Source organism: Physella acuta, unplaced genomic scaffold (assembly GCF_028476545.2).
Source record: "Physella acuta isolate Inbredline_101_S28 unplaced genomic scaffold, ASM2847654v3 ptg000276l, whole genome shotgun sequence".
In the NCBI taxonomy this organism is placed as follows: domain Eukaryota; kingdom Metazoa; phylum Mollusca; class Gastropoda; family Physidae; genus Physella; species Physella acuta.
In genome coordinates, this window is record NW_026731795.1 from 594825 (window position 1) to 622258 (window position 27434).

At 41.2% G+C, this 27434-nt stretch overlaps 1 protein-coding gene and 1 long non-coding RNA gene across 2 annotated transcripts in view; both read left to right on the forward strand.

The window, feature by feature from the left end:
- The first annotated feature begins 8562 nt into the window (after positions 1-8562).
- On the forward strand, positions 8563-10893 carry LOC131939386 (uncharacterized). The gene is made up of 3 exons (XR_009386417.1): positions 8563-8689; positions 9645-9782; positions 10763-10893. It is a non-coding gene; the product is annotated as an uncharacterized LOC131939386 (long non-coding RNA).
- Positions 10894-13127: 2234 nt separating this feature from the next.
- Positions 13128-27434, forward strand: part of LOC131939403 (uncharacterized) — a 43809-nt gene continuing 29502 nt past the window's right edge. The window contains exon 1 of the mRNA XM_059297687.1: positions 13128-13356. Coding sequence (XP_059153670.1) covers positions 13128-13356 — 229 coding nt within the window. The remainder of the gene's footprint in view (positions 13357-27434) is intronic.

Below are 27434 nucleotides of genomic sequence, written 5' to 3' on the forward strand. Positions count from 1 at the left end.
CCTGAGATCATTTGTCCAGAGATCATTTGTCCTACCACCTGGTGAAAGAGCCCGTGTCCTACAAACTGGTGAAAGAGCCCGTGTCCTACCATTGGTGAGATAGCCCGTGTCTTACTGGTGAGAGAGGACGTGTCCTACCACCTGTTGAGAGAGCCTGTGTCCTACCACCTGGTCAGAGACCCCGTGTCCTACCACCTGGTGAGAGAGCCTGTGTCCTACTGGTGAGAGAGCCCGTGTCCTACTGGTGAGAGAGCCCCTGTCCTACTGGTGAGAGAGCCCGTGTCCTACCACCTGGTGAGAGAACCCGTGTCCTACTGGTGAGAGAGCCCGTGTCCTACCACCTGTTGAGAGAGCCCGTGTCCTACTGGTGAGAGAGCCCGTGTCCTACTGGTGAGAGAGCCCGTGTCCTACCACCTGGTGAGAGAGCCTGTGTCCTACTGGTGAGAGAGCCCGTGTCCTACTGGTGAGAGAGCCCGTGTCCTACTGGTGAGAGAGCCCGTGTCCTACCACCTTGTGAGAGAGCCCGTGTCCTACAAACCTGGTGAGAGAACCCGTGTCTTACTGGTGAGAGAGCCCGTGTCCTACCACCTGATGAGAGAGCCCGTGTCCTACCTCCAGGTGAGAGAGCCCGTGTCCTACCACAAGGTACCTAGCTTGACCGTGTGAAGAGGGAATGTGCTGCTAAAGTAATTGTACGTCGGAAGGATAACAATGATGTTGCTATTGGATCCAATTTTGATTATGTAGAGCCTGTGGGAAAAGTAAAAATGTTGTGTAATGCTCAGAAGCATAATGTTGATTTCAATACACCGAGAATTATAATAAATTACTAGACTACCCGTTATCTGGTTAGATAACTGTGGGTTTCGGGGGGTCATCCATAAATGACATCACGTCTGACAGCACTTTTCATCCCAAAATAACCAGACCCCTCATTCAAAAAGACGTTTTTTATATTTTTATATTCAACTAAACTCTACTTCACCTGCCCTGTGCCCCCTGAGGTCCTGATAGTTAACTTAATAAAAAAATTCCCCCCCCCCCCCCAATAACAAATCTGAAAAACAAACAAACAATAAAATGAGTTATCAAACCTCATAATTCAGTCACAGTTAAGCCATTGTTCTAAAACTTTAAAATTAATGTGGTTAATCTACCTATGAATAAATCAATAAATTAATTAACGTCTTTAAATAAATGTCTGATTAACAGTCTGCCTGCAAACAAAAATTGTTTTCTACCTACATACTATTTTACAGCCCCCCATATAAAGCAGTTTCCTTACAGTACCAAATCAGACAAACAAACAAACAAATAAATATTCAAACATATAAACAAACTTGAGTTTTAGTAGTATACTAGACTACCAGTTATCTAGTTAGATAACTGTGAGTTTCGGGGGGTCATCCATAAATGACATCACGTCTGCCAGCACTTTTCATCCCAAAATAACCAGATCCCTCATTCAAAAAGACGTTTTTTATAATTAAAAACTCTACTAAACTATACTTCACCTGCCCAGTGACCCGCCAAGTCTCAGACATGTTTGTATTAAAAAAAAAAAAGATTCCGGCCGAGCATGGCTCTGACCACACTATCACTTCAAATGCCGAGAACATAAAAACAGGTGAACTCTACTTCACCTGCCCTGTGCTCCGCGAGGTCTTGATAGTCAACTTTTCATTCACATATTGGCCTTAAGAAAAAATAATTGAAAACATTGTTGTAAAAAAGTCATTGTTCTAAACTTTTATAATTAATGTGGTTAATCTACTAATGATTATAACAATAAATTAATTAACAGCTTTAAAATAGTTTGTAATTAACAGTGTGTTTAAGAAAGAACAATATTTACCACCCAAAATCCTATTTTACAGCGCTACACATAATGCAGATTCTCCCCAATAACAAATCAGAAAAACAAACAAACAAAAAATGAGTTATCAAACATCACTATTTAGTCAAAGTTAAGCAATTGTTCTAAAACTTTAAAATCAATGTGGTTAATCTATCTATGAATAAATCAATAAATTAATTAACGTCTTAAAATAAATTTAAGATTAACAGTCTGTATGAAAAAAAATGTTCTCTACCTACATACTATTTTACAGCTCTCCACATAGAGTTGAACCAGTTACAATAGCCTATCAGACAAAAAAAAAATATTTAAACATGTAAACAAACTTGAGTTTTAGTAGTATATAGATAGATAGATAACAAAGGAATGGGTGATGTCGACCTAATGGATCAATCTGTAGAGGGTGTCTATGAGAGGAAAAAAATGGTGATGGGTTATCTTTACTTATCTACTGGATATAACCTTTTCTAATGCTTGGCGGCTGCATGTTTTAGCAGGACTGATGAGGTGATATTCACGGATCAGTTAGCATTTAGACGGATAATAGCATAACCGTATTTACAACAAAAAAGTACAAAAAGTCGTCCAACATCATCAACAGTCCCTACAGTGGATACACAAAATGATGGTCATAATTCGGAGCAAATTGAAAACCAATTGCGTTGTGTTATTTGCCATAGCCGGATCCGCTGGCGATGTGAAAATGCACACACAAAAAACTTTTTGTTGAGCGACCTTGCTTTGGGCAATGTCACTCCTAATCTGCACAGTGCACCCGGCTGAGTATACCCCTTTACCTTTTTGGCTATGTGAATTTCTCTATATTTTTTCTAATAGATGTTCTAATTTGCCCAATATGTCATAATAAATAACAATTAAAAGTAATGTGTACACGTAGTTTTCTTTTGGGCGTTAATGGATTTAATGTACGTACTCAGCAGCGAGGGAATATTTTACGATTGATGGTTCTTCAAACGGAGTAATCAAAATTAACTCATTTTTTCCTCTTGAATTAAAATAACCTTATCAGGGATATGCATATTAATAACAATAATTTCAAAACCATTAGATTATTATAAATGCTTAATTTTTATTGAAATGATAAAAATAACAAAGATAATAATAACAATAATAATAATAATAATAATAATAATAATAACAATAATAATAATAATTATTATAATTGTAATTGTAATTATAATTATAATTATAAAACGCATTTTCTTTAAATTTAATTTAGGACAATAGTGATATAAAATGATCTCATTAAAACGTATATTTTGAATTCTTTCAGGTGCCATATTAAAAGGCTGCTACTGTTGTTGATATGCAGACTTGAAACTTAGTGAAATATGTTTTTCTTATTAAATTTTGAAAGCAGCATTTGCTTATTAAATTATTTCAGTAGATAAAGTGTGTAACAGTCAATCCAAAATAAATGTTTATCAGTGCAATAAGAAATTTTCTTGTCTTTTAAAATAGCTTTTCGAAAAGAAAACATTTTTAATTGATGGTTATTAGTAATAATTATTTGTTGTAATATTCATTTTGATAAAAAACAAGCAATTACAAACATATATAAATAATCTAAAATGTTCAAATCAACTAAAATCACCCTAAATATTATAAACATTTGTCCTAAGATTATTTGTCCTGATATCATTTGTCCTGATACCATTTGTCCTGAGATCATTTGTCCAGAGATCATTTGTCCTACCACCTGGTGAAAGAGCCCGTGTCCTACAAACTGGTGAAAGAGCCCGTGTCCTACCATTGGTGAGAGAGCCCGTGTCCTACTTGTGCGAGAGCACGTGTCCTACTGGTGAGAGAGCACGTGTCCTACCACCTGGTGAGAGATCACGTGTCCTACTGGTGAGAGAGCACGTGTCCTACCACCTGGTGAGAGAGCACGTGTCCTACTGGTGAGAGAGCACGTGTCCTACTGGTGAGAGAGCACGTGTCCTACCACCTGGTGAGAGAGCACGTGTCCTACCACCTGGTGAGAGAGCCGTTGTCCTACCACCTGGTGAGATAGCCCGTGTCTTACTGGTGAGAGAGGACGTGTCCTACCACCTGTTGAGAGAGCCTGTGTCCTACCACCTGGTCAGAGACCCCGTGTCCTACCACCTGGTGAGATAGCCCGTGTCCTACTGGTGAGAGAGGACGTGTCCTACCACCTGGTGAGAGAGCCAGTGTCCTACCACCAGGTGAGAGAGCCCGTGTCCTACTGGTGAGAGAGACCGTGTCCTACCACCTGGTGAGAGAGCCTGTCCTACTGGTGAGAGAGCCCGTGTCCTACTGGTGAGAGAGCCCCTGTCCTACTGGTGAGAGAGCCCGTGTCCTACCACCTGGTGAGAGAACCCGTGTCCTACTGGTGAGAGAGCCCGTGTCCTACCACCTGTTGAGAGAGCCCGTGTCCTACTGGTGAGAGAGCCCGTGTCCTACTGGTGAGAGAGCCCGTGTCCTACCACCTGGTGAGAGAGCCTGTGTCCTACTGGTGAGAGAGCCCGTGTCCTACTGGTGAGAGAGCCCGTGTCCTACTGGTGAGAGAGCCCGTGTCCTACCACCTTGTTAGAGAGCCCGTGTCCTACAAACCTGGTGAGAGAACCCGTGTCCTACTGGTGAGAGAGCCCGTGTCCTACCACCTGATGAGAGAGCCCGTGTCCTACCTCCAGGTGAGAGAGCCCGTGTCCTACCACAAGGTACCTAGCTTGACCGTGTGAAGAGGGAATGTGCTGCTAAAGTAATTGTACGTCGGAAGGATAACAATGATGTTGCTATTGGATCCAATTTTGATTATGTAGAGCCTGTGGGAAAAGTAAAAATGTTGTGTAATGCTCAGAAGCATAATGTTGATTTCAATACACCGAGAATTATAATAAATTACTAGACTACCCGTTATCTGGTTAGATAACTGTGGGTTTCGGGGGGTCATCCATAAATGACATCACGTCTGACAGCACTTTTCATCCCAAAATAACCAGACCCCTCATTCAAAAAGACGTTTTTTATATTTTTATATTCAACTAAACTCTACTTCACCTGCCCTGTGCCCCCTGAGGTCCTGATAGTTAACCTAATAAAAAAATTCCCCCCCCCCCCCCCCAATAACAAATCTGAAAAACAAACAAACAATAAAATGAGTTATCAAACCTCATAATTCAGTCACAGTTAAGCCATTGTTCTAAAACTTTAAAATTAATGTGGTTAATCTACCTATGAATAAATCAATAAATTAATTAACGTCTTTAAATAAATGTCTGATTAACAGTCTGCCTGCAAACAAAAATTGTTTTCTACCTACATACTATTTTACAGCCCCCCATATAAAGCAGTTTCCTTACAGTACCAAATCAGACAAACAAACAAACAAATAAATATTCAAACATGTAAACAAACTTGAGTTTTAGTAGTATACTAGACTACCAGTTATCTAGTTAGATAACTGTGAGTTTCTGGGGGTCATCCATAAATGACATCACGTCTGCCAGCACTTTTCATCCCAAAATAACCAGACCCCTCATTCCAAAAGACGTTTTTTATATTTAAAAACTCTACTAAACTATACTTCACCTGCCCAGTGACCCGCCAAGTCTCAGACATGTTTGTATTTAAAATAAAAAAGATTCCGGCCGAGCATGGCTCTGACCACACTATCACTTCATATGCTGAGAACATAAAAACAGGTGAACTCTACTTCACCTGCCCTGTGCTCCGCGATGTCTTGATAGTCAACCTTTCATTCACATATTGGCCTTAAGAAAAAATAATTGAAAACATTGTTGTAAAAAAGTCAATGTTCTAAACTTTTATAATTAATGTGGTTAATCTACCAATGACTATATCAATAAATTAATTAACAGCTTTAAAATAGTTTGTAAATAACAGTTTGTTTAAGAAAGAACAATATTTACCACCCAAAATCCTATTTTACAGCGCTACACATAATGCAGATTCTCCCCAATAACAAATCAGAAAAACAAACAAACAAAAAATGAGTTATCAAACATCACTATTCAGTCAAAGTTAAGCAATTGTTCTAAAACTTTAAAATCAATGTGGTTAATCTATCTATGAATAAATCAATAAATTAATTAACGTCTTAAAATAAATTTAAGATTAACAGTCTGTATGAAAAAAAATGTTCTCTACCTACATACTATTTTACAGCTCTCCACATAGAGTTGAACCAGTTACAATAGCCTATCAGACAAAAAAAAAAATATTTAAACATGTAAACAAACTTGAGTTTTAGTAGTATATAGATAGATAGATAACAAAGGAATGGGTGATGTCGACCTAATGGATCAATCTGTATCGGGTGTCTATGAGAGGAAAAAAATGGTGATGGGTTATCTTTACTTATCTACTGGATATAACCTTTTCTAATGCTTGGCGGCTGCATGTTTTAGCAGGACTGATGAGGTGATATTCACGGATCAGTTAGCATTTAGACGGATAATAGCATAACCGTATTTACAACAAAAAAGTACAAAAAGTCGTCCAACATCATCAACAGTCCCTACAGTGGATACACAAAATGATGGTCATAATTCGGAGCAAATTGAAAACCAATTGCGTTGTGTTATTTGCCATAGCCGGATCCGCTGGCGATGTGAAAATGCACACACAAAAAACTTTTTGTTGAGCGACCTTGCTTTGGGCAATGTCACTCCTAATCTGCACAGTGCACCCGGCTGAGTATACCCCTTTACCTTTTTGGCTATGTGAATTTCTCTATATTTTTTCTAATAGATGTTCTAATTTGCCCAATATGTCATAATAAATAACAATTAAAAGTAATGTGTAAACGTAGTTTTCTTTTGGGCGTTAATGGATTTAATGTACGTACTCAGCAGCGAGGGAATATTTTACGAGGTCTATAACTCACCGTTTTCTTTAACAGATAAACACATATATTGAATTTTATATATATATATATATATATATATATATATATATATATATATATATATATATATATATATATATATATATATATATATATATATATATATATATATATAAAAGAAAAAAAATATATATATAAATATATATAAAAGAAAATCAACCTGAATTATCAGGCCAGCTTTCTTTCAATTATCAAAAGGTAATCAACCTTAACATTTTGCTATCAAGACAACGTGGATTCTTTAAACTCATGACTAAAAAAAATGTTAAATCAAAAGATAAGTAAATAAGAAATACTCAGAATGGAAGTAGAAAAAATTGTATGTATCCCAAATCGCCAACAACCATCATCAAAGCCAAACGAGACATGTTTTTTCAAGCTACATACCTTCAACTTCGAACACAGCACAGCTAGAGGTAGACGTGATTGAAAGCGTGGATGCTTTTAAATACCATTCTTATATTTGGGGTTATCGAAAAGTGTATCAGAGGTACTTTGCTAAAGGTCACGACATAAATAAAAAAAATTGAAAATTTTGAAAAATTACAAAACTGCCAATAAATAAATTTTTCTTTCAAGAATTCAATTGTTTAAAATTGAAACATAATTTGTCGTTTTATAATTACAGAAAAGAAGGAAAGAATAGTACAATACTTGAAAGTATTATAGAAGTATGAATACAAAATATGTGTGTTTTGTAAATCTCATCCTAGTAGTATATTTGTTTGCCGTGTGATACTTTGTCTGAGTTAATTTTCAATATATCGTGTCCGTGAGAGCTGAGAGCTTTTGTCCACGAAATCATTTGTCCTGAGATATTTTGTCATTACTTAATTTGTCTGTGAGTTATTTTGCATGTGAAGTTTTTGTGTGAGATAAATTGTCCTGAAATCATTTGTCATGACTCATTCTATCTGCTTTAATTAGATTAATAATTATATTTCTCTTGTAAAGCCCTAACTTTGATTTATGTATTGGTTACGCAATAAGACCATCTGTGACCATCGGTTTATTAAACAAGTTGAGTTCGATATGAAGTATTTTCTATTTATTTATATATCTGGTAAAATTGATTAAATCTGTGTTTGTGTTGTATGAATCCTGATTATCTTTTTATTGCACAGATTAAATCTTGCTTCATGTGGTTGTGCATTCTTCATTCCTTCTTGGAATTTTTATCCACTCTTGAGATGATGCATGTAAAATGTTTGCTGAATAAAGCATGTTAAACTATTTTAGTTTGTCTTTGTTTAATTCAATGGTTTTAAACTGATGGTAAATTCAATTGATATAAGATCAAATTGATTGAGATTTTATTTTATAAATATTCTATGACTTAAGAGGATTTAGAGGTGTGTATGATGTAAGCTTGGTCAAGAACAGTGACTATCATGATTAGGATCATGATCAGGGATAAGGATGGGGATGAGGATGGGAATAGGGGTATGGATTATGTATTAGAGATAGGGATAGGAGCATAGATAGCATAGTGATATAGTAAACGATAGGGATAAGATGAGGCTAAGGCTATGGGAAATTATGAGGATGTGAGTGCTATTTAGGGTTTGAAATTACAGCCATTTTTTTAAGATCAATATACAATTAATTTTAATAAACAAAGCACGACAACTTTAAAAAAATGTTCGAGGTTTATTATTTATTTACAACAACTATTTATTTAAGACGTAAATGCAGGATTTTAATATCTGATGGAAGAGGTTTTAGTGTGACAGGTTTTCTGATTAATTTCTAATCTGTGTAGCTCCTGGTCCTAACGGATGGTCACAGAGCTTAAACGTCTGTTCATTAGATGACCTGATTTTGTTTGTTTTGGCGTTTAAGAGATTTGGGACACTCTGGTGGAATGTGGTTTAGCACACTCACGTGTGTACTATGTCTTCTAGTGATTACTCAAAGTGGTGAATAATGAATTTTATTGGTTACAATTATAAAGTTATTTCTTTATTATTATATTTTTATATTATTACTTCCGGTTCCTCAAAGAACAAGCTATTTTCCTAAACGTTCTTTACTCTCAAAACATTCTCATGCCTCACATTCAAGCTTTATCCAGCTATCCTTTAAATTTCCCCCAGCACTTTGCATCTCTATGTTAGCTATTGTTGTCCTCTGCATTACTTTCCCATTATATTCCATTCCAAGACATGTGAGGCTTTGTTGCCATTTTCATTCCTCGAGTTGTATTTCTATTATTTTATGCTCACGTCTTACAAAATTTGAATGTTCTATTTTGACTGGTTACTGTAATTATAATTAATTTGTAAGACATTTATTTATTTATTTAGGTTTGGATTTTATTATATTTTGTTGTCTTTGCTGTGTTCCATGTCACGGATATATATATATATATATATATATATATATATATATATATATATATATATATATATATATATATATATATATATTTCCACCGTAAACTATTCATCCACATAGAAAGTGCAAATACGACAATAGGCTACCTACACATTTGACTTATTAGCTTGTCTTATTCCTAAAAGGGATAGGGATTGTAACAGAGATAGGGATGGTATGATTATGATTTAGGGGCAGGCTAACGACCACACCGTCCCATCATAATTGACATGTGGGCAGTAATTATATTTTGATGAAATATGGGCTAGTCAATATTCTAGACCCACATAATGTTTTTTAGAAATAAAGTTTAAATTAACCCTAAATTTGTTTCAAGCTAATATATTTACTCTGTCTGGACAATAAACATTAATTATTCAAAATAGCTTGGTTCTGAGTTCTTAATTGACATTAAGTATGTTTTATTACATAATCTTTTAAAAAAATATATTCTACTGCAAAAGTTGGAATTACTTTTCTAATTGACATTTTTGTAAGCCTTGTCGGCTCATGTTTGGTTCGGTTCAAATCAACAACATATTTGTCACTGTGAGAACAACCAATGCAACCCGGACGGGCAGTGTAAAGCTGGAACAAAGTGCGCACTCGGCTGGTTTGGTAAAACATGCCAGTACAGTAAGTCTAAAATTAATACGTGTTGTGCTTTTGCATATTTTAGCTGGGGGAAGGGGCTTTAAATTTTCAGTGTTGGGGAGCGGGGGTGTCAAAATAAATTTTAAGTGGAGACTGATACTAGTTACATTATTTATTATCTATACTAATTATACCTTTTTCTATTTCGCTCGAGTGTTGGCGGAGAATTTTGGAGGGGGGGGGGTAGCATTGCTTCACCCGGAAGGGATGGTGGAATTGAACTTAAGCTATTCTTTAAAACAGTGCTCTTCTTCTTCTTCTTCTTCTTTTTTAATTTTAGTGTCGGAAGGGATCCAACACAATTAAGGATACGTGTCCACTGGTTATGCGCCATTAGGCCATTGACTCCGATGTCCGCCTGCTTTTCTTTTTTGGATTTGCTGCCTTAGCCTTTGTCCAATCAAGAACAAACTACAAGGCAGCAGTTGTATGCTTATGATTTTGGAGTTGACTCTCCTAGAAGAGTTGCTGTCCCCAGCTAACGAGCCTCAACTGCCTAAGGGTTCGAACTCGAGACTATAATGTTCTAAGTTATAATGTTCATACGGAAATAGAGTTAAATACTAGTTCCGGCCACCAAAATTCGTCAAAAATGAAAAGAAACCTTTGCATACAATGTAGTATTTAAACAATTTATTTTTGTCCACATAGCTTAAAAGGTGCTCTAATTATTGGGTTTGAGAAACAAAAGTAGAGAAAATAGAGAAAATACAACTTCCGGTTGTCAAACCTCTATTTAGATTTTGTTTGAACAATAGGGTTGGTAGGTAGGTCACCAACCAGTTCTACGGCTCAATAAAACCTACATGAGTTAGTTGGTGAAATACTTACTAGCCCTATTGCAATGTACCTTTTTATGTTCCGTATATGATAAAGTCTGTATGTGTAAAATGGCAAAAAACTGTCGAAATATCTTTTTATTATTCAGTACGATTACATTACTTCCCTTATTACTATTGCAGTGGATCTACTAGGCATATTTAACAGCAATGACATATTAACGGACAATGATGATAATACGTGTGTCGACGATACATTACAATATAAGGAATTACGGTTGATAGGAGAGTATCCGACATTGCAACTACGGTTGGTGTATAAAAAGGGTAAATTTAAATTGTTCTTGCAATTGCTAAGCTACATTAACTTTTAGAATCCATTTTTTTTAAATCAGTGAATAAAACTATAAATCTATTCAGAAACCGAAAATTCATGTTAAAAACACGTAAACACGCATGAAAATAGCTAAAGGTTTATAGTTAAAAAATATTTTACACAACTAAAAATGTAAACAAGGAATCTTTAATTAGGGAAAGAAATGATTTTAACGTTTTTAAGTTATTTTTGTAGCCGACTATTCGTAGTGTATAACGGAAAGATTTCTTAGTCTATTCGAACACTAGCAAATCAGAACAAACCAATGTGTTTTGTGATTCTGTAATTTTCACTATTTATTCAATATAGGTCTATACTGTTACCTACACCTAAGTCTAATGTCATTCGATCTAACTTTAGAACTAACCATAATCCATAAATGTAATGCCTAACCGTAGTTTTAACACTAATGCCTTACCCTGATTTTATTCATATTCCTACTTCCTAAACCTTACCCTAATGCCTAACACTAACCCTAAAAATCTTTAACAGCCTTTAAAAAATTGTGGAGAGCGTAACTTCATATTTGGCAATAGGGTTGAAAGTATTTTAAACACGTATGTTTGATGCATGTTATCGTTTTCCCACATTCGTTTTATCTATATGTTTATTAACATTATTTATTTTAAATACATTTCTTTTCATAGCTTTATCATTATTTGGTATGTCTTATTGAACTAATAATTTAAGAAAAGCAATTACTTTTTTAATTAGCTTTATACAAAGCTAATTAGATTAGCTTTATAAGCACGCATATTAAACTGTTTGTCTGCAATTAGTCGTAAATGTGGCTTCAACATTTACCCATCTTTCACACGAAAGCTCATGTCATTTGTTTTTTTCTACGCTACGCAACAGCTTGAATAATTTACTGTAAAACAATCGTTGCCGTAGTAGATATAATGTAAAAAAAAAGTAACCGCTATCAAAATGCAAAGGGAAAAAAAAATCAGATTTTATGACCCTTAAACTACCTGTCCAGGGGATGGAGTGGTCTAGCTGTAGAGAGCTGGGCCGCTAACCTGTAAGTCTCGAGTTTCGAATCCGGGTTCAAGTCAGTAGACCGTACCTGAGTCCACCCAACTCTGATGGTTACACCTAACTCACGTTAGGGAAAGTAAAGGCGGCTGGGCATAGTGCTGACCACATTATCCCTACATATGACGAGGTCACAGAAACAAGTGAACTCTACTTCACTTGCCCTATAGACCGTCAGGTTGGAAAAGGGAACGTTACTTTTTTTTTAGATTACCTTTCCACCCCTCCCCCCCCCCTGCATTGCGGAGTATGAAGGTATGGTAGCTGCACCCCTGTAAAAGGTGGGTCAGATACGGTCATTTCAAATATAAATTTAATATACAACACAGTTTTAAAACAGGTGCGACTGAAATAAACGCGCCGGATACTGCTCTTGGATGTGGCTCCAAATTGTACGTCCAAGACGACAACGTGGTTGATTATTACTGCGAAATCCACAAAACAGCTAACGTTATCAGACTGAGTGGAGACACTTTACTCAATTTGTGCTCAGTTTATTTCAGTGCAGGTATGTGATTGTTTTCTTTAATACGTTCAATATTTGTCATTTTACATCAATTGCTTTTGGCCTAAAAATTAGGCCCGTATTGACATCAGCAATGTAGCTTTGTAAATCAAATGTAATGGAAATACTCATCTCTTTGCTAAATATTAATAGCATTAGGTTTTGAAATAAGCATTTTGGCTATTTTGGTTTTCATCACCCGCCCATGCTTTAGCCAGAAAAAAAAAGTTTTTTTTAAATTAATAATTAACATTACTTACAAAGCAAGGCTTAAACATCTCATTATTCAAAACCTATCCTATTGAACACTAAATCCTCTTCTTCTTCTTCGTTCTTAATTGTGAAATATGGTGGAGGATTCAGACAACAAGTCGAACTTCGTGGACAAACCGGACTGTGGTCTCCAGTTTGGCAGGTGCCCCATATAATTTTTCCCTGAGTGGGGTGGGCTGGGGCCAGTGTCTGACTATTGCCTGGCTATACAAAGAACACTCCTGGAGTACGTGCTCCGTATTTTCCGGGGCCTTGCCACAAGGGCACATTTCGCCACACCCAACCTTCAGTTTTCTGTGCATGTGTTGATTTAGTCTGTTGAACACTAAATAAATAAATAATTTAACCGTTTAACCATGGTAATTTATTGTTTTTCTGTACTAGGCCGTAATGTTGCATTGAAACAAAATGTAAAACAATCCAGCAGTCTACCAGGACAACCTGGAGCAGAAGCGGTTGTAGACGGCATTGCAGACACCTGCGGACGAGTACTTACACCAACCAATGACCCAAATCATTCGTTTGAAATTCAGTTTAACAAAACGATGACGATTACCGGGATTACACTCTATAACAGAGGAGGAGGTTGGTTGTTATATCTTTTGGTTATAAAATCATATATTTGAAATGTGGAATGAAAAGAGTTTCTAATTTCCAAGTTTTGGAGTTTATTATTGTGAAATAATATTTTTGCTCTCGAAATAAAAATGTACAGTTGTCAGTACGTGATAATCTAATTTTAACAAATGCAATGGCAACATACAGTTTTATTGTCTAGAATAAGAAACTAAAAATTCTTTGCGCGAAAACAAGCATAGCTATCCTTGAAATTTATTGGTCGTAACAGAGTTGCCTTACAAACTGTGCTTCATATATTACGAATATACTTTATCTTTACTTATCATAATATATTAATCATTTTAAATAATTTTACAAAAATTAATTACATATTCACTGAACTTTGAAAGATGTCAGTTGTCTTTCTTGCTTAATTTTAAAAAAGGAGAGTTTCGGCTAATAATCAATATTGTAATCAATTACTTTCGAATATATAAATGCTGTTAAAAATGTTTACGTTTACTATTTTCGTACTTATCATTCTGAAACAAAAATCGTGATAAAGATATCAAAAATTAAATAATTAATAAAACAAATATAATAACCTTTAAAATAAAAAAGTTTTAAATGCACTGAAAATAAGAAAATAAACTCATATTGATTAATAAAAGCTTTGGTCGCTGAAAAAAATATAAGAAATCTCGTGAGCGAGCCCTTGACTCACAGCAGCGGTCTTGCCCTGGCAGAGGCGTAGCGAGGGGCGGGCGGGGGGGGGAGACATATTTCTCCGGGCGCCTACCTTAGGGGGCTGAAAAAGTTTGAGGGGGGTGCAAATTGAAAGTTTGACGGGGTGCAAATCGAAAGTTTGAGGGGGGGGGGGGGTTGCAAATCGAAAGTTTGAGGTGTCCCCGGATGCCGGGAAGGGCCGCTACGCCTCTGTGCCCTGGTCCGCTCCAGATAAAAAAAAATGGCCCGGGTCATTCTAAATAACCAGGCACCCGAGACTCCACGTGTGACCACCCAAACTTAATATGTACGGTCAGTACTTGCACACGGCCAGGTTGAAGTATGAGCTTAAGGTCACATACCAACCTATCAACTCAGGTCAGGTTTAATCTCAGGTGAGCTTAAGGTCAAATACCAACCTATCAACTCAGGTCAGGTCCAACCTCAGGTGAGATTAAGGTCACATACCAACCTATCAACTCAGGTCAGGTTTAATCTCAGGTGAGCTTAAGGTCACATACCAACCTATCAACTCAGGCCACGTCCAACCTCAGGTGAGCTTAAGGTCACATACCAACCTATCAATTTAGGTCAGGTCCAACCCCAGGTGAGCTTAAGGTCACATACCAACCTATCAACTCAGGTCAGGTCCAACCTCAGGTGAGCTTAAGGTCACATACCAACCTATCAACTCAGGTCAGGTCCAACCTCAGGTGAGCTTAAGGTCACATACCAACCTATCAACTCAGGCCACGTCCAACCTCAGGTGAGCTTAGGGTCACATACCAACCTATCAACTCAGGTCAGGTCCAACCTCAGGTGAGCTTAAGGTCACATACCAACCTATCAACTCAGGTCAGGTTCAACATCAGGTGAGCTTAAGGTCACATACCAACCTATCAACTCAGGTCAGGTTCAACATCAGGTGAGCTTAAGGTCACATACCAACCTATCAACTCAGGTCAGGTTTAATCTCAGGTGAGCTTAAGGTCACATACCAACCTATCAACTCAGGTCAGGTCCAACTTCAGGTGAGCTTAAGGTCACATACCAACCTATCAACTCAGGTCAGGTTTAATCTCAGGTGAGCTTAAGGTCACATACCAACCTATCAACTCAGGTCAGGTTTAATCTCAGGTGAGCTTAAGGTCACATACCAGCTTATCAACTCAGGTCAGGTTTAATCTCAGGTGAGCTTAAGGTCACATACCAACCTATCAACTCAGGCCACGTCCAACCTCAGGTGAGCTTAGGGTCACATACCAACCTATCAACTCAGGTCAGGTCCAACCTCAGGTGAGCTTAAGGTCACATACCAACCTATCAACTCAGGTCAGGTTCAACATCAGATGAGCTTAAGGTCACATACCAACCTATCAACTCAGGTCAGGTTCAACATCAGGTGAGCTTAAGGTCACATACCAACCTATCAACTCAGGCCACGTCCAACCTCAGGTGAGCTTAAGGTCACATACCAGCCTATCAACTCAGGCCACGTCCAACCCCAGGTGAGCTTAGGGTCACATACCAACCTATCAACTCAGGTCAGGTCCAACCTCAGGTGAGCTTAAGGTCACACACCAACCTATCAACTCAGGTCAGGTCCAACCTCAGGTGAGCTTAAGGTCACATACCAACCTATCAACTCAGGCTACGTCCAACCTCAGGTGAGCTTAGGGTCACATACCAACCTATCAACTCAGGTCAGGTCCAACCTCAGGTGAGCTTAAGGTCACATACCAACCTATCAACTCAGGTCAGGTTCAACATCAGGTAAGCTTAAGGTCACATACCAACCTATCAACTCAGGTCAGGTTCAACATCAGGTGAGCTTAAGGTCACATACCAGCTTATCAACTCAGGTCAAGTTCAATCTCAGGTGAGCTTAAGGTCACATACCAGCCTATCAACTCAGGTCAGGTTTAATCTCAGGTGAGCTTAAGGTCACATACCAACCTATCAACTCAGGTCAGGTCCAACTTCAGGTGAGCTTAAGGTCACATACCAACCTATCAACTCAGGTCAGGTTTAATCTCAGGTGAGCCTAAGGTCACATACCAACCTATCAACTCAGGTCAGGTTTAATCTCAGGTGAGCTTAAGGTCACATACCAACCTATCAACTCAGGTCAGGTCCAACCTCAGCTTAAGGTCACATACCAACCTATCAACTCAGGTCAGGTTTAATCTCAGGTGAGCTTAAGGTCACATACCAACCTATCAACTCAGGCCACGTCCAACCTCAGGTGAGCTTAGGGTCACATACCAACCTATCAACTCAGGTCAGGTCCAACCTCAGGTGAGCTTAAGGTCACATACCAACCTATCAACTCAGGTCAGGTTCAACATCAGGTGAGCTTAAGGTCACATACCAACCTATCAACTCAGGTCAGGTTCAACATCAGGTGAGCTTAAGGTCACATACCAACCTATCAACTCAGGCCACGTCCAACCTCAGGTGAGCTTAAGGTCACATACCAGCCTATCAACTCAGGCCACGTCCAACCCCAGGTGAGCTTAGGGTCACATACCAACCTATCAACTCAGGTCAGGTCCAACCTCAGGTGAGCTTAAGGTCACATACCAACCTATCAACTCATGTCAGGTCCAACCTCAGGTGAGCTTAAGGTCACATACCAACCTATCAACTCATGTCAGGTTCAACATCAGGTGAGCTTAAGGTCACATACCAACCTATCAACTCAGGTCAGGTTCAACATCAGGTGAGCTTAAGGTCACATACCAGCTTATCAACTCAGGTCAAGTTCAACCTCAGGTGAGCTTAAGGTCACATACCAACCTATCAACTCAGGTCAGGTTTAATCTCAGGTGAGCTTAAGGTCACATACCAACCTATCAACTCAGGTCAGGTCCAACTTCAGGTGAGCTTAAGGTCACATACCAACCTATCAACTCAGGTCAGGTTTAATCGCAGGTGAGCTTAAGGTCACATACCAACCTATCAACTCAGGTCAGGTCCAACTTCAGGTGAGCTTAAGGTCACATACCAACCTATCAACTCAGGTCAGGTTTAATCTCAGGTGAGCTTAAGGTCACATACCAACCTATCAACTCAGGTCAGGTTTAATCTCAGGTGAGCTTAAGGTCACATACCAGCCTATCAACTCAGGTCAGGTTTAATCTCAGGTGAGCTTAAGGTCACATACCAACCTATCAACTCAGGCCACGTCCAACCTCAGGTGAGCTTAGGGTCACATACCAACCTATCAACTCAGGTCAGGTCCAACCTCAGGTGAGCTTAAGGTCACATACCAACCTATCAACTCAGGTCAGGTTCAACATCAGATGAGCTTAAGGTCACATACCAACCTATCAACTCAGGTCAGGTTCAACATCAGGTGAGCTTAAGGTCACATACCAACCTATCAACTCAGGCCACGTCCAACCTCAGGTGAGCTTAAGGTCACATACCAGCCTATCAACTCAGGCCACGTCCAACCCCAGGTGAGCTTAGGGTCACATACCAATCTATCAACTCAGGTCAGGTCCAACCTCAGGTGAGCTTAAGGTCACATACCAACCTATCAACTCAGGTCAGGTTTAATCTCAGGTGAGCTTAAGGTCACATACCAGCCTATCAACTCAGGTCAGGTTTAATCTCAGGTGAGCTTAAGGTCACATACCAACCTATCAACTCATGTCAGGTCCAACCTCAGGTGAGCTTAAGGTCACATACCAACCTATCAACTCATGTCAGGTTCAACATCAGGTGAGCTTAAGGTCACATACCAACCTATCAACTCAGGTCAGGTTCAACATCAGGTGAGCTTAAGGTCACATAACAGCTTATCAACTCAGGTCAAGTTCAACCTCAGGTGAGCTTAAGGTCACATACCAACCTATCAACTCAGGTCAGGTTTAATCTCAGGTGAGCTTAAGGTCACATACCAACCTATCAACTCAGGTCAGGTCCAACTTCAGGTGAGCTTAAGGTCACATACCAACCTATCAACTCAGGTCAGGTTTAATCTCAGGTGAGCTTAAGGTCACATACCAACCTATCAACTCAGGTCAGGTTTAATCTCAGGTGAGCTTAAGGTCACATACCAGCCTATCAACTCAGGTCAGGTTTAATCTCAGGTGAGCTTAAGGTCACATACCAACCTATCAACTCAGGCCACGTCCAACCTCAGGTGAGCTTAGGGTCACATACCAACCTATCAACTCAGGTCAGGTCCAACCTCAGGTGAGCTTAAGGTCACATACCAACCTATCAACTCAGGTCAGGTTCAACATCAGATGAGCTTAAGGTCACATACCAACCTATCAACTCAGGTCAGGTTCAACATCAGGTGAGCTTAAGGTCACATACCAACCTATCAACTCAGGCCACGTCCAACCTCAGGTGAGCTTAAGGTCACATACCAGCCTATCAACTCAGGCCACGTCCAACCCCAGGTGAGCTTAGGGTCACATACCAACCTATCAACTCAGGTCAGGTCCAACCTCAGGTGAGCTTAAGGTCACATACCAACCTATCAACTCAGGTCAGGTTCAACATCAGGTGAGCTTAAGGTCACATACCAACCTATCAACTCAGGTCAGGTTTAATCTCAGGTGAGCTTAAGGTCACATACCAGCTTATCAACTCAGGTCAAGTTCAACCTCAGGTGAGCTTAAGGTCACATACCAACCTATCAACTCAGGTCAGGTTTAATCTCAGGTGAGCTTAAGGTCACATACCAACCTATCAACTCAGGTCAGGTCCAACTTCAGGTGAGCTTAAGGTCACATACCAACCTATCAACTCAGGCCACGTCCAACCTCAGGTGAGCTTAAGGTCACATACCAGCCTATCAACTCAGGTCAGGTTTAATCTCAGGTGAGCTTAAGGTCACATACCAACCTATCAACTCAGGTCAGGTTCAACATCAGGTGAGCTTAAGGTCACATACCAACCTATCAACTCAGGCCACGTCCAACCTCAGGTGAGCTTAAGGTCACATACCAGCCTATCAACTCAGGCCACGTCCAACCCCAGGTGAGCTTAGGGTCACATACCAACCTATCAACTCAGGTCAGGTCCAACCTCAGGTGAGCTTAAGGTCACATACCAACCTATCAACTCATGTCAGGTCCAACCTCAGGTGAGCTTAAGGTCACATACCAACCTATCAACTCATGTCAGGTTCAACATCAGGTGAGCTTAAGGTCACATACCAACCTATCAACTCAGGTCAGGTTCAACATCAGGTGAGCTTAAGGTCACATACCAGCTTATCAACTCAGGTCAAGTTCAACCTCAGGTGAGCTTAAGGTCACATACCAACCTATCAACTCAGGTCAGGTTTAATCTCAGGTGAGCTTAAGGTCACATACCAACCTATCAACTCAGGTCAGGTCCAACTTCAGGTGAGCTTAAGGTCACATACCAACCTATCAACTCAGGTCAGGTTTAATCTCAGGTGAGCTTAAGGTCACATACCAACCTATCAACTCAGGTCAGGTTTAATCTCAGGTGAGCTTAAGGTCACATACCAGCCTATCAACTCAGGTCAGGTTTAATCTCAGGTGAGCTTAAGGTCACATACCAACCTATCAACTCAGGCCACGTCCAACCTCAGGTGAGCTTAGGGTCACATACCAACCTATCAACTCAGGTCAGGTCCAACCTCAGGTGAGCTTAAGGTCACATACCAACCTATCAACTCAGGTCAGGTTCAACATCAGATGAGCTTAAGGTCACATACCGACCTATCAACTCAGGTCAGGTTCAACATCAGGTGAGCTTAAGGTCACATACCAACCTATCAACTCAGGCCACGTCCAACCTCAGGTGAGCTTAAGGTCACATACCAGCCTATCAACTCAGGCCACGTCCAACCCCAGGTGAGCTTAGGGTCACATACCAACCTATCAACTCAGGTCAGGTCCAACCTCAGGTGAGCTTAAGGTCACATACCAACCTATCAACTCAGGTCAGGTTCAACATCAGGTGAGCTTAAGGTCACATACCAACCTATCAACTCAGGTCAGGTTTAATCTCAGGTGAGCTTAAGGTCACATACCAGCTTATCAACTCAGGTCAAGTTCAACCTCAGGTGAGCTTAAGGTCACATACCAACCTATCAACTCAGGTCAGGTTTAATCTCAGGTGAGCTTAAGGTCACATACCAACCTATCAACTCAGGTCAGGTCCAACTTCAGGTGAGCTTAAGGTCACATACCAACCTATTAACTCAGGCCACGTCCAACCTCAGGTGAGCTTAAGGTCACATACCAGCCTATCAACTCAGGTCAGGTTTAATCTCAGGTGAGCTTAAGGTCACATACCAACCTTACAACTCATGTCAGGTCCAACCTCAGGTGAGCTTAAGGTCACATACCAACCTATCAACTCATGTCAGGTTCAACATCAGGTGAGCTTAAGGTCACATACCAACCTATCAACTCAGGTCAGGTTCAACATCAGGTGAGCTTAAGGTCACATACCAGCTTATCAACTCAGGTCAAGTTCAACCTCAGGTGAGCTTAAGGTCACATACCAACCTATCAACTCAGGTCAGGTTTAATCTCAGGTGAGCTTAAGGTCACATACCAACCTATCAACTCAGGTCAGGTCCAACTTCAGGTGAGCTTAAGGTCACATACCAACCTATCAACTCAGGTCAGGTTTAATCTCAGGTGAGCTTAAGGTCACATACCAACCTATCAACTCAGGTCAGATTTAATCTCAGGTGAGCTTAAGGTCACATACCAGCCTATCAACTCAGGTCAGGTTTAATCTCAGGTGAGCTTAAGGTCACATACCAACCTATCAACTCAGGTCAGGTCCAACCTCAGGTGAGCTTAAGGTCACATACCAACCTATCAACTCAGGTCAGGTTCAACATCAGATGAGCTTAAGGTCACATACCAACCTATCAACTCAGGTCAGGTTCAACATCAGGTGAGCTTAAGGTCACATACCAACCTATCAACTCAGGCCACGTCCAACCTCAGGTGAGCTTAAGGTCACATACCAGCCTATCAACTCAGGCCACGTCCAACCCCAGGTGAGCTTAGGGTCACATACCAACCTATCAACTCAGGTCAGGTCCAACCTCAGGTGAGCTTAAGGTCACATACCAACCTATCAACTCAGGTCAGGTTCAACATCAGGTGAGCTTAAGGTCACATACCAACCTATCAACTCAGGTCAGGTTTAATCTCAGGTGAGCTTAAGGTCACATACCAGCTTATCAACTCAGGTCAAGTTCAACCTCAGGTGAGCTTAAGGTCACATACCAACCTATCAACTCAGGTCAGGTTTAATCTCAGGTGAGCTTAAGGTCACATACCAACCTATCAACTCAGGTCAGGTCCAACTTCAGGTGAGCTTAAGGTCACATACCAACCTATCAACTCAGGCCACGTCCAACCTCAGGTGAGCTTAAGGTCACATACCAGCCTATCAACTCAGGTCAGGTTTAATCTCAGGTGAGCTTAAGGTCACATACCAACCTATCAACTCAGGTCAGGTTTAATCTCAGGTGAGCTTAAGGTCACATACCAACCTATCAACTCAGGTAAGGTCCAACTTCAGGTGAGCTTAAGGTCACATACCAACCTATCAACTCAGGTCAGGTTTAATCTCAGGTGAGCTTAAGGTCACATACCAGCTTATCAACTCAGGCCACGTCCAACCTCAGGTGAGCATAGGGTCACATACCAACCTATCAACTCAGGTCAGGTCCAACCTCAGGTGAGCTTAAGGTCACATACCAACCTATCAACTCAGGTCAGGTTCAACATCAGGTGAGCTTAAGGTCACATACCAACCTATCAATTCAGGTCACGTCCAACCTCAGGTGAGCTTAAGGTCACATACCAACCTATCAACTCAGGCCACGTCCAACCTCAGGTGAGCTTAGGGTCACATACCAACCTATCAACTCAGGTCAGGTCCAACCTCAGGTGAGCTTAAGGTCACATACCAACCTATCAACTCAGGCCACGTCCAACCTCAGGTGAGCTTAGGGTCACATACCAACCTATCAACTCAGGTCAGGTCCAACCTCAGGTGAGCTTTAGGTCACATACCAACCTATCAACTCAGGTCAGGTTCAACATCACGTAAGCTTAAGGTCACATACCAACCTATCAACTCAGGTCAGGTTTAACATCAGGTGAGCTTAAGGTCACATACCAGCTTATCAACTCAGGTCAAGTTCAATCTCAGGTGAGCTTAAGGTCACATACCAACCTATCAACTCAGGTCAGGTTTAATCTCAGGTGAGCTTAAGGTCACATACCAACCTATCAACTCAGGTCAGGTTTAATCTCAGGTGAGCTTAAGGTCACATACCAACCTATCAACTCAGGTCAGGTCCAACCTCAGCTTAAGGTCACATACCAACCTATCAACTCAGGTCAGGTTTAATCTCAGGTGAGCTTAAGGTCACATACCAACCTATCAACTCAGCGACGTCCAACCTCAGGTGAGCTTAGGGTCACATACCAACCTATCAACTCAGGTCAGGTCCAACCTCAGGTGAGCTTAAGGTCACATACCAACCTATCAACTCAGGTCAGGTTCAACATCAGGTGAGCTTAAGGTCACATACCAACCTATCAACTCAGGTCAGGTTCAACATCAGGTGAGCTTAAGGTCACATACCAACCTATCAACTCAGGCCACGTCCAACCTCAGGTGAGCTTAAGGTCACATACCAGCCTATCAACTCAGACCACGTCCAACCCCAGGTGAGCTTAGGGTCACATACCAACCTATCAACTCAGGTCAGGTCCAACCTCAGGTGAGCTTAAGGTCACATACCAACCTATCAACTCAGGTCAGGTCCAACTTCAGGTGAGCTTAAGGTCACATACCAACCTATCAACTCAGGTCAGGTTCAACATCACGTGAGCTTAAGGTCACATACCAACCTATCAACTCAGGTCATGTTCAACATCAGGTGAGCTTAAGGTCACATACCAGCTTATCAACTCAGGTCAAGTTCAACCTCAGGTGAGCTTAAGGTCACATACCAACCTATCAACTCAGGTCAGGTTTAATCTCAGGTGAGCTTAAGGTCACATACCAACCTATCAACTCAGGTCAGGTCCAACTTCAGGTGAACTTAAGGTCACATACAAACCTATCAACTCAGGTCAGGTTTAATCTCAGGTGAGCTTAAGGTCACATACCAACCTATCAACTCAGGTCAGGTTTAATCTCAGGTGAGCTTAAGGTCTCATACCAACCTATCAACTCAGGTCAGGTTTAATCTCAGGTGAGCTTAAGGTCACATACCAACCTATCAACTCAGGCCACGTCCAACCTCAGGTGAGCTTAGGGTCACATACCACCCTATCAACTCAGGTCAGGTCCAACCTCAGGTGAGCTTAAGGTCACATACCAACCTATCAACTCAGGTCAGGTTCAACATCAGGTGAGCTTAAGGTCACATACCAACCTATCAACTCAGGCCACGTCCAACCTCAGGTGAGCTTAAGGTCACATACCAGCCTATCAACTCAGGCCACGTCCAACCCCAGGTGAGCTTAAGGTCACATACCAACCTATCAACTCAGGTCAGGTCCAACCTCAGGTGAGCTTAAGGTCACATACCAACCTATCAACTCAGGTCAGGTTCAACATCAGGTGAGCTTAAGGTCACATACCAACCTATCAACTCAGGTCAGGTTTAATCTCAGGTGAGCTTAAGGTCACATACCAGCTTATCAACTCAGGTCAAGTTCAACCTCAGGTGAGCTTAAGGTCACATACCAACCTATCAACTCAGGTCAGGTCCAACCTCAGGTGAGCTTAAGGTCACATACCAACCTATCAACTCAGGTCAGGTTCAACATCAGGTGAGCTTAAGGTCACATACCAACCTATCAACTCAGGTCAGGTTCAACATCAGGTGAGCTTAAGGTCACATACCAACCTATCAACTCAGGTCAGGTTCAACATCAGGTGAGCTTAAGGTCACATACCAGCTTATCAACTCAGGTCAAGTTCAACCTCAGGTGAGCTTAAGGTCACATACACACCCTATCAACTCAGGTCAGGTTTAATCTCAGGTGAGCTTAAGGTCACATACCAACCTATCAACTCAGGTCAGGTCCAACTTCAGGTGAGCTTAAGGTCACATACCAACCTATCAACTCAGGTCAGGTTTAATCTCAGGTGAGCTTAAGGTCACATACCAACCTATCAACTCAGGTCAGGTTTAATCTCAGGTGAGCTTAAGGTCACATACCAGCCTATCAACTCAGGTCAGGTTTAATCTCAGGTGAGCTTAAGGTCACATACCAACCTATCAACTCAGGTCAGGTTCAACCTCAGGTGAGCTTAAGGTCACATACCAACCTATCAACTCAGGTCAGGTTCAACATCAGATGAGCTTAAGGTCACATACCAACCTATCAACTCAGGTCAGGTTCAACATCAGGTGAGCTTAAGGTCACATACCAACCTATCAACTCAGGCCACGTCCAACCTCAGGTGAGCTTAAGGTCACATACCAGCCTATCAACTCAGGCCACGTCCAACCCCAGGTGAGCTTAGGGTCACATACCAACCTATCAACTCAGGTCAGGTCCAACCTCAGGTGAGCTTAAGGTCACATACCAACCTATCAACTCAGGTCAGGTTCAACATCAGGTGAGCTTAAGGTCACATACCAACCTATCAACTCAGGTCAGGTTTAATCTCAGGTGAGCTTAAGGTCACATACCAGCTTATCAACTCAGGTCAAGTTCAACCTCAGGTGAGCTTAAGGTCACATACCAACCTATCAACTCAGGTCAGGTTTAATCTCAGGTGAGCTTAAGGTCACATACCAACCTATCAACTCAGGTCAGGTCCAACTTCAGGTGAGCTTAAGGTCACATACCAACCTATCAACTCAGGCCACGTCCAACCTCAGGTGAGCTTAAGGTCACATACCAGCCTATCAACTCAGGTCAGGTTTAATCTCAGGTGAGCTTAAGGTCACATACCAACCTATCAACTCAGGTCAGGTTTAATCTCAGGTGAGCTTAAGGTCACATACCAACCTATCAACTCAGGTCAGGTCCAACCTCAGGTGAGCTTAAGGTCACATACCAACCTATCAACTCAGGTCAGGTTCAACATCAGATGAGCTTAAGGTCACATACCAACCTATCAACTCAGGTCAGGTTCAACATCAGGTGAGCTTAAGGTCACATACCAACCTATCAACTCAGGCCACGTCCAACCTCAGGTGAGCTTAAGGTCACATACCAGCCTATCAACTCAGGCCACGTCCAACCCCAGGTGAGCTTAGGGTCACATACCAACCTATCAACTCAGGTCAGGTCCAACCTCAGGTGAGCTTAAGGTCACATACCAACCTATCAACTCAGGTCAGGTTCAACATCAGGTGAGCTTAAGGTCACATACCAACCTATCAACTCAGGTCAGGTTTAATCTCAGGTGAGCTTAAGGTCACATACCAGCTTATCAACTCAGGTCAAGTTCAACCTCAGGTGAGCTTAAGGTCACATACCAACCTATCAACTCAGGTCAGGTTTAATCTCAGGTGAGCTTAAGGTCACATACCAACCTATCAACTCAGGTCAGGTCCAACTTCAGGTGAGCTTAAGGTCACATACCAACCTATCAACTCAGGCCACGTCCAACCTCAGGTGAGCTTAAGGTCACATACCAGCCTATCAACTCAGGTCAGGTTTAATCTCAGGTGAGCTTAAGGTCACATACCAACCTATCAACTCAGGTCAGGTCCAACTTCAGGTGAGCTTAAGGTCACAAACCAACCTATCAACTCAGGTCAGGTTTAATCTCAGGTGAGCTTAAGCTCACATACCAACCTATCAAGTCAGGTCAGGTCCAACCTCAGCTTAAGGTCACATACCAACCTATCAACTCAGGTCAGGTTTAATCTCAGGTGAGCTTAAGGTCACATACCAGCTTATCAACTCAGGCCACGTCCAACCTCAGGTGAGCATAGGGTCACATACCAACCTATCAACTCAGGTCAGGTCCAACCTCAGGTGAGCTTAAGGTCACATACCAACCTATCAACTCAGGTCAGGTTCAACATCAGGTGAGCTTAAGGTCACATACCAACCTATCAATTCAGGTCAGGTCCAACCTCAGGTGAGCTTAAGGTCACATACCAACCTATCAACTCAGGCCACGTCCAACCTCAGGTGAGCTTAGGGTCACATACCAACCTATCAACTCAGGTCAGGTCCAACCTCAGGTGAGCTTAAGGTCACATACCAACCTATCAACTCAGGCCACGTCCAACCTCAGGTGAGCTTAGGGTCACATACCAACCTATCAACTCAGGTCAGGTCCAACCTCAGGTGAGCTTAAGGTCACATACCAACCTATCAACTCAGGTCAGGTTCAACATCACGTAAGCTTAAGGTCACATACCAACCTATCAACTCAGGTCAGGTTTAACATCAGGTGAGCTTAAGGTCACATACCAGCTTATCAACTCAGGTCAAGTTCAATCTCAGGTGAGCTTAAGGTCACATACCAACCTATCAACTCAGGTCAGGTTTAATCTCAGGTGAGCTTAAGGTCACATACCAACCTATCAACTCAGGTCAGGTCCAACTTCAGGTGAGCTTAAGGTCACATACCAACCTATCAACTCAGGTCAGGTTTAATCTCAGGTGAGCTTAAGGTCACATACCAACCTATCAACTCAGGTCAGGTTTAATCTCAGGTGAGCTTAAGGTCACATACCAACCTATCAACTCAGGTCAGGTCCAACCTCAGCTTAAGGTCACATACCAACCTATCAACTCAGGTCAGGTTTAATCTCAGGTGAGCTTAAGGTCACATACCAACCTATCAACTCAGCCACGTCCAACCTCAGGTGAGCTTAGGGTCACATACCAACCTATCAACTCAGGTCAGGTCCAACCTCAGGTGAGCTTAAGTTCACATACCAACCTATCAACTCAGGTCAGGTTCAACATCAGGTGAGCTTAAGGTCACATACCAACCTATCAACTCAGGTCAGGTTCAACATCAGGTGAGCTTAAGGTCACATACCAACCTATCAACTCAGGCCACGTCCAACCTCAGGTGAGCTTAAGGTCACATACCAGCCTATCAACTCAGACCACGTCCAACCCCAGGTGAGCTTAGGGTCACATACCAACCTATCAACTCAGGTCAGGTCCAACCTCAGGTGAGCTTAAGGTCACATACCAACCTATCAACTCAGGTCAGGTCCAACTTCAGGTGAGCTTAAGGTCACATACCAACCTATCAACTCAGGTCAGGTTCAACATCACGTGAGCTTAAGGTCACATACCAACCTATCAACTCAGGTCATGTTCAACATCAGGTGAGCTTAAGGTCACATACCAGCTTATCAACTCAGGTCAAGTTCAACCTCAGGTGAGCTTAAGGTCACATAC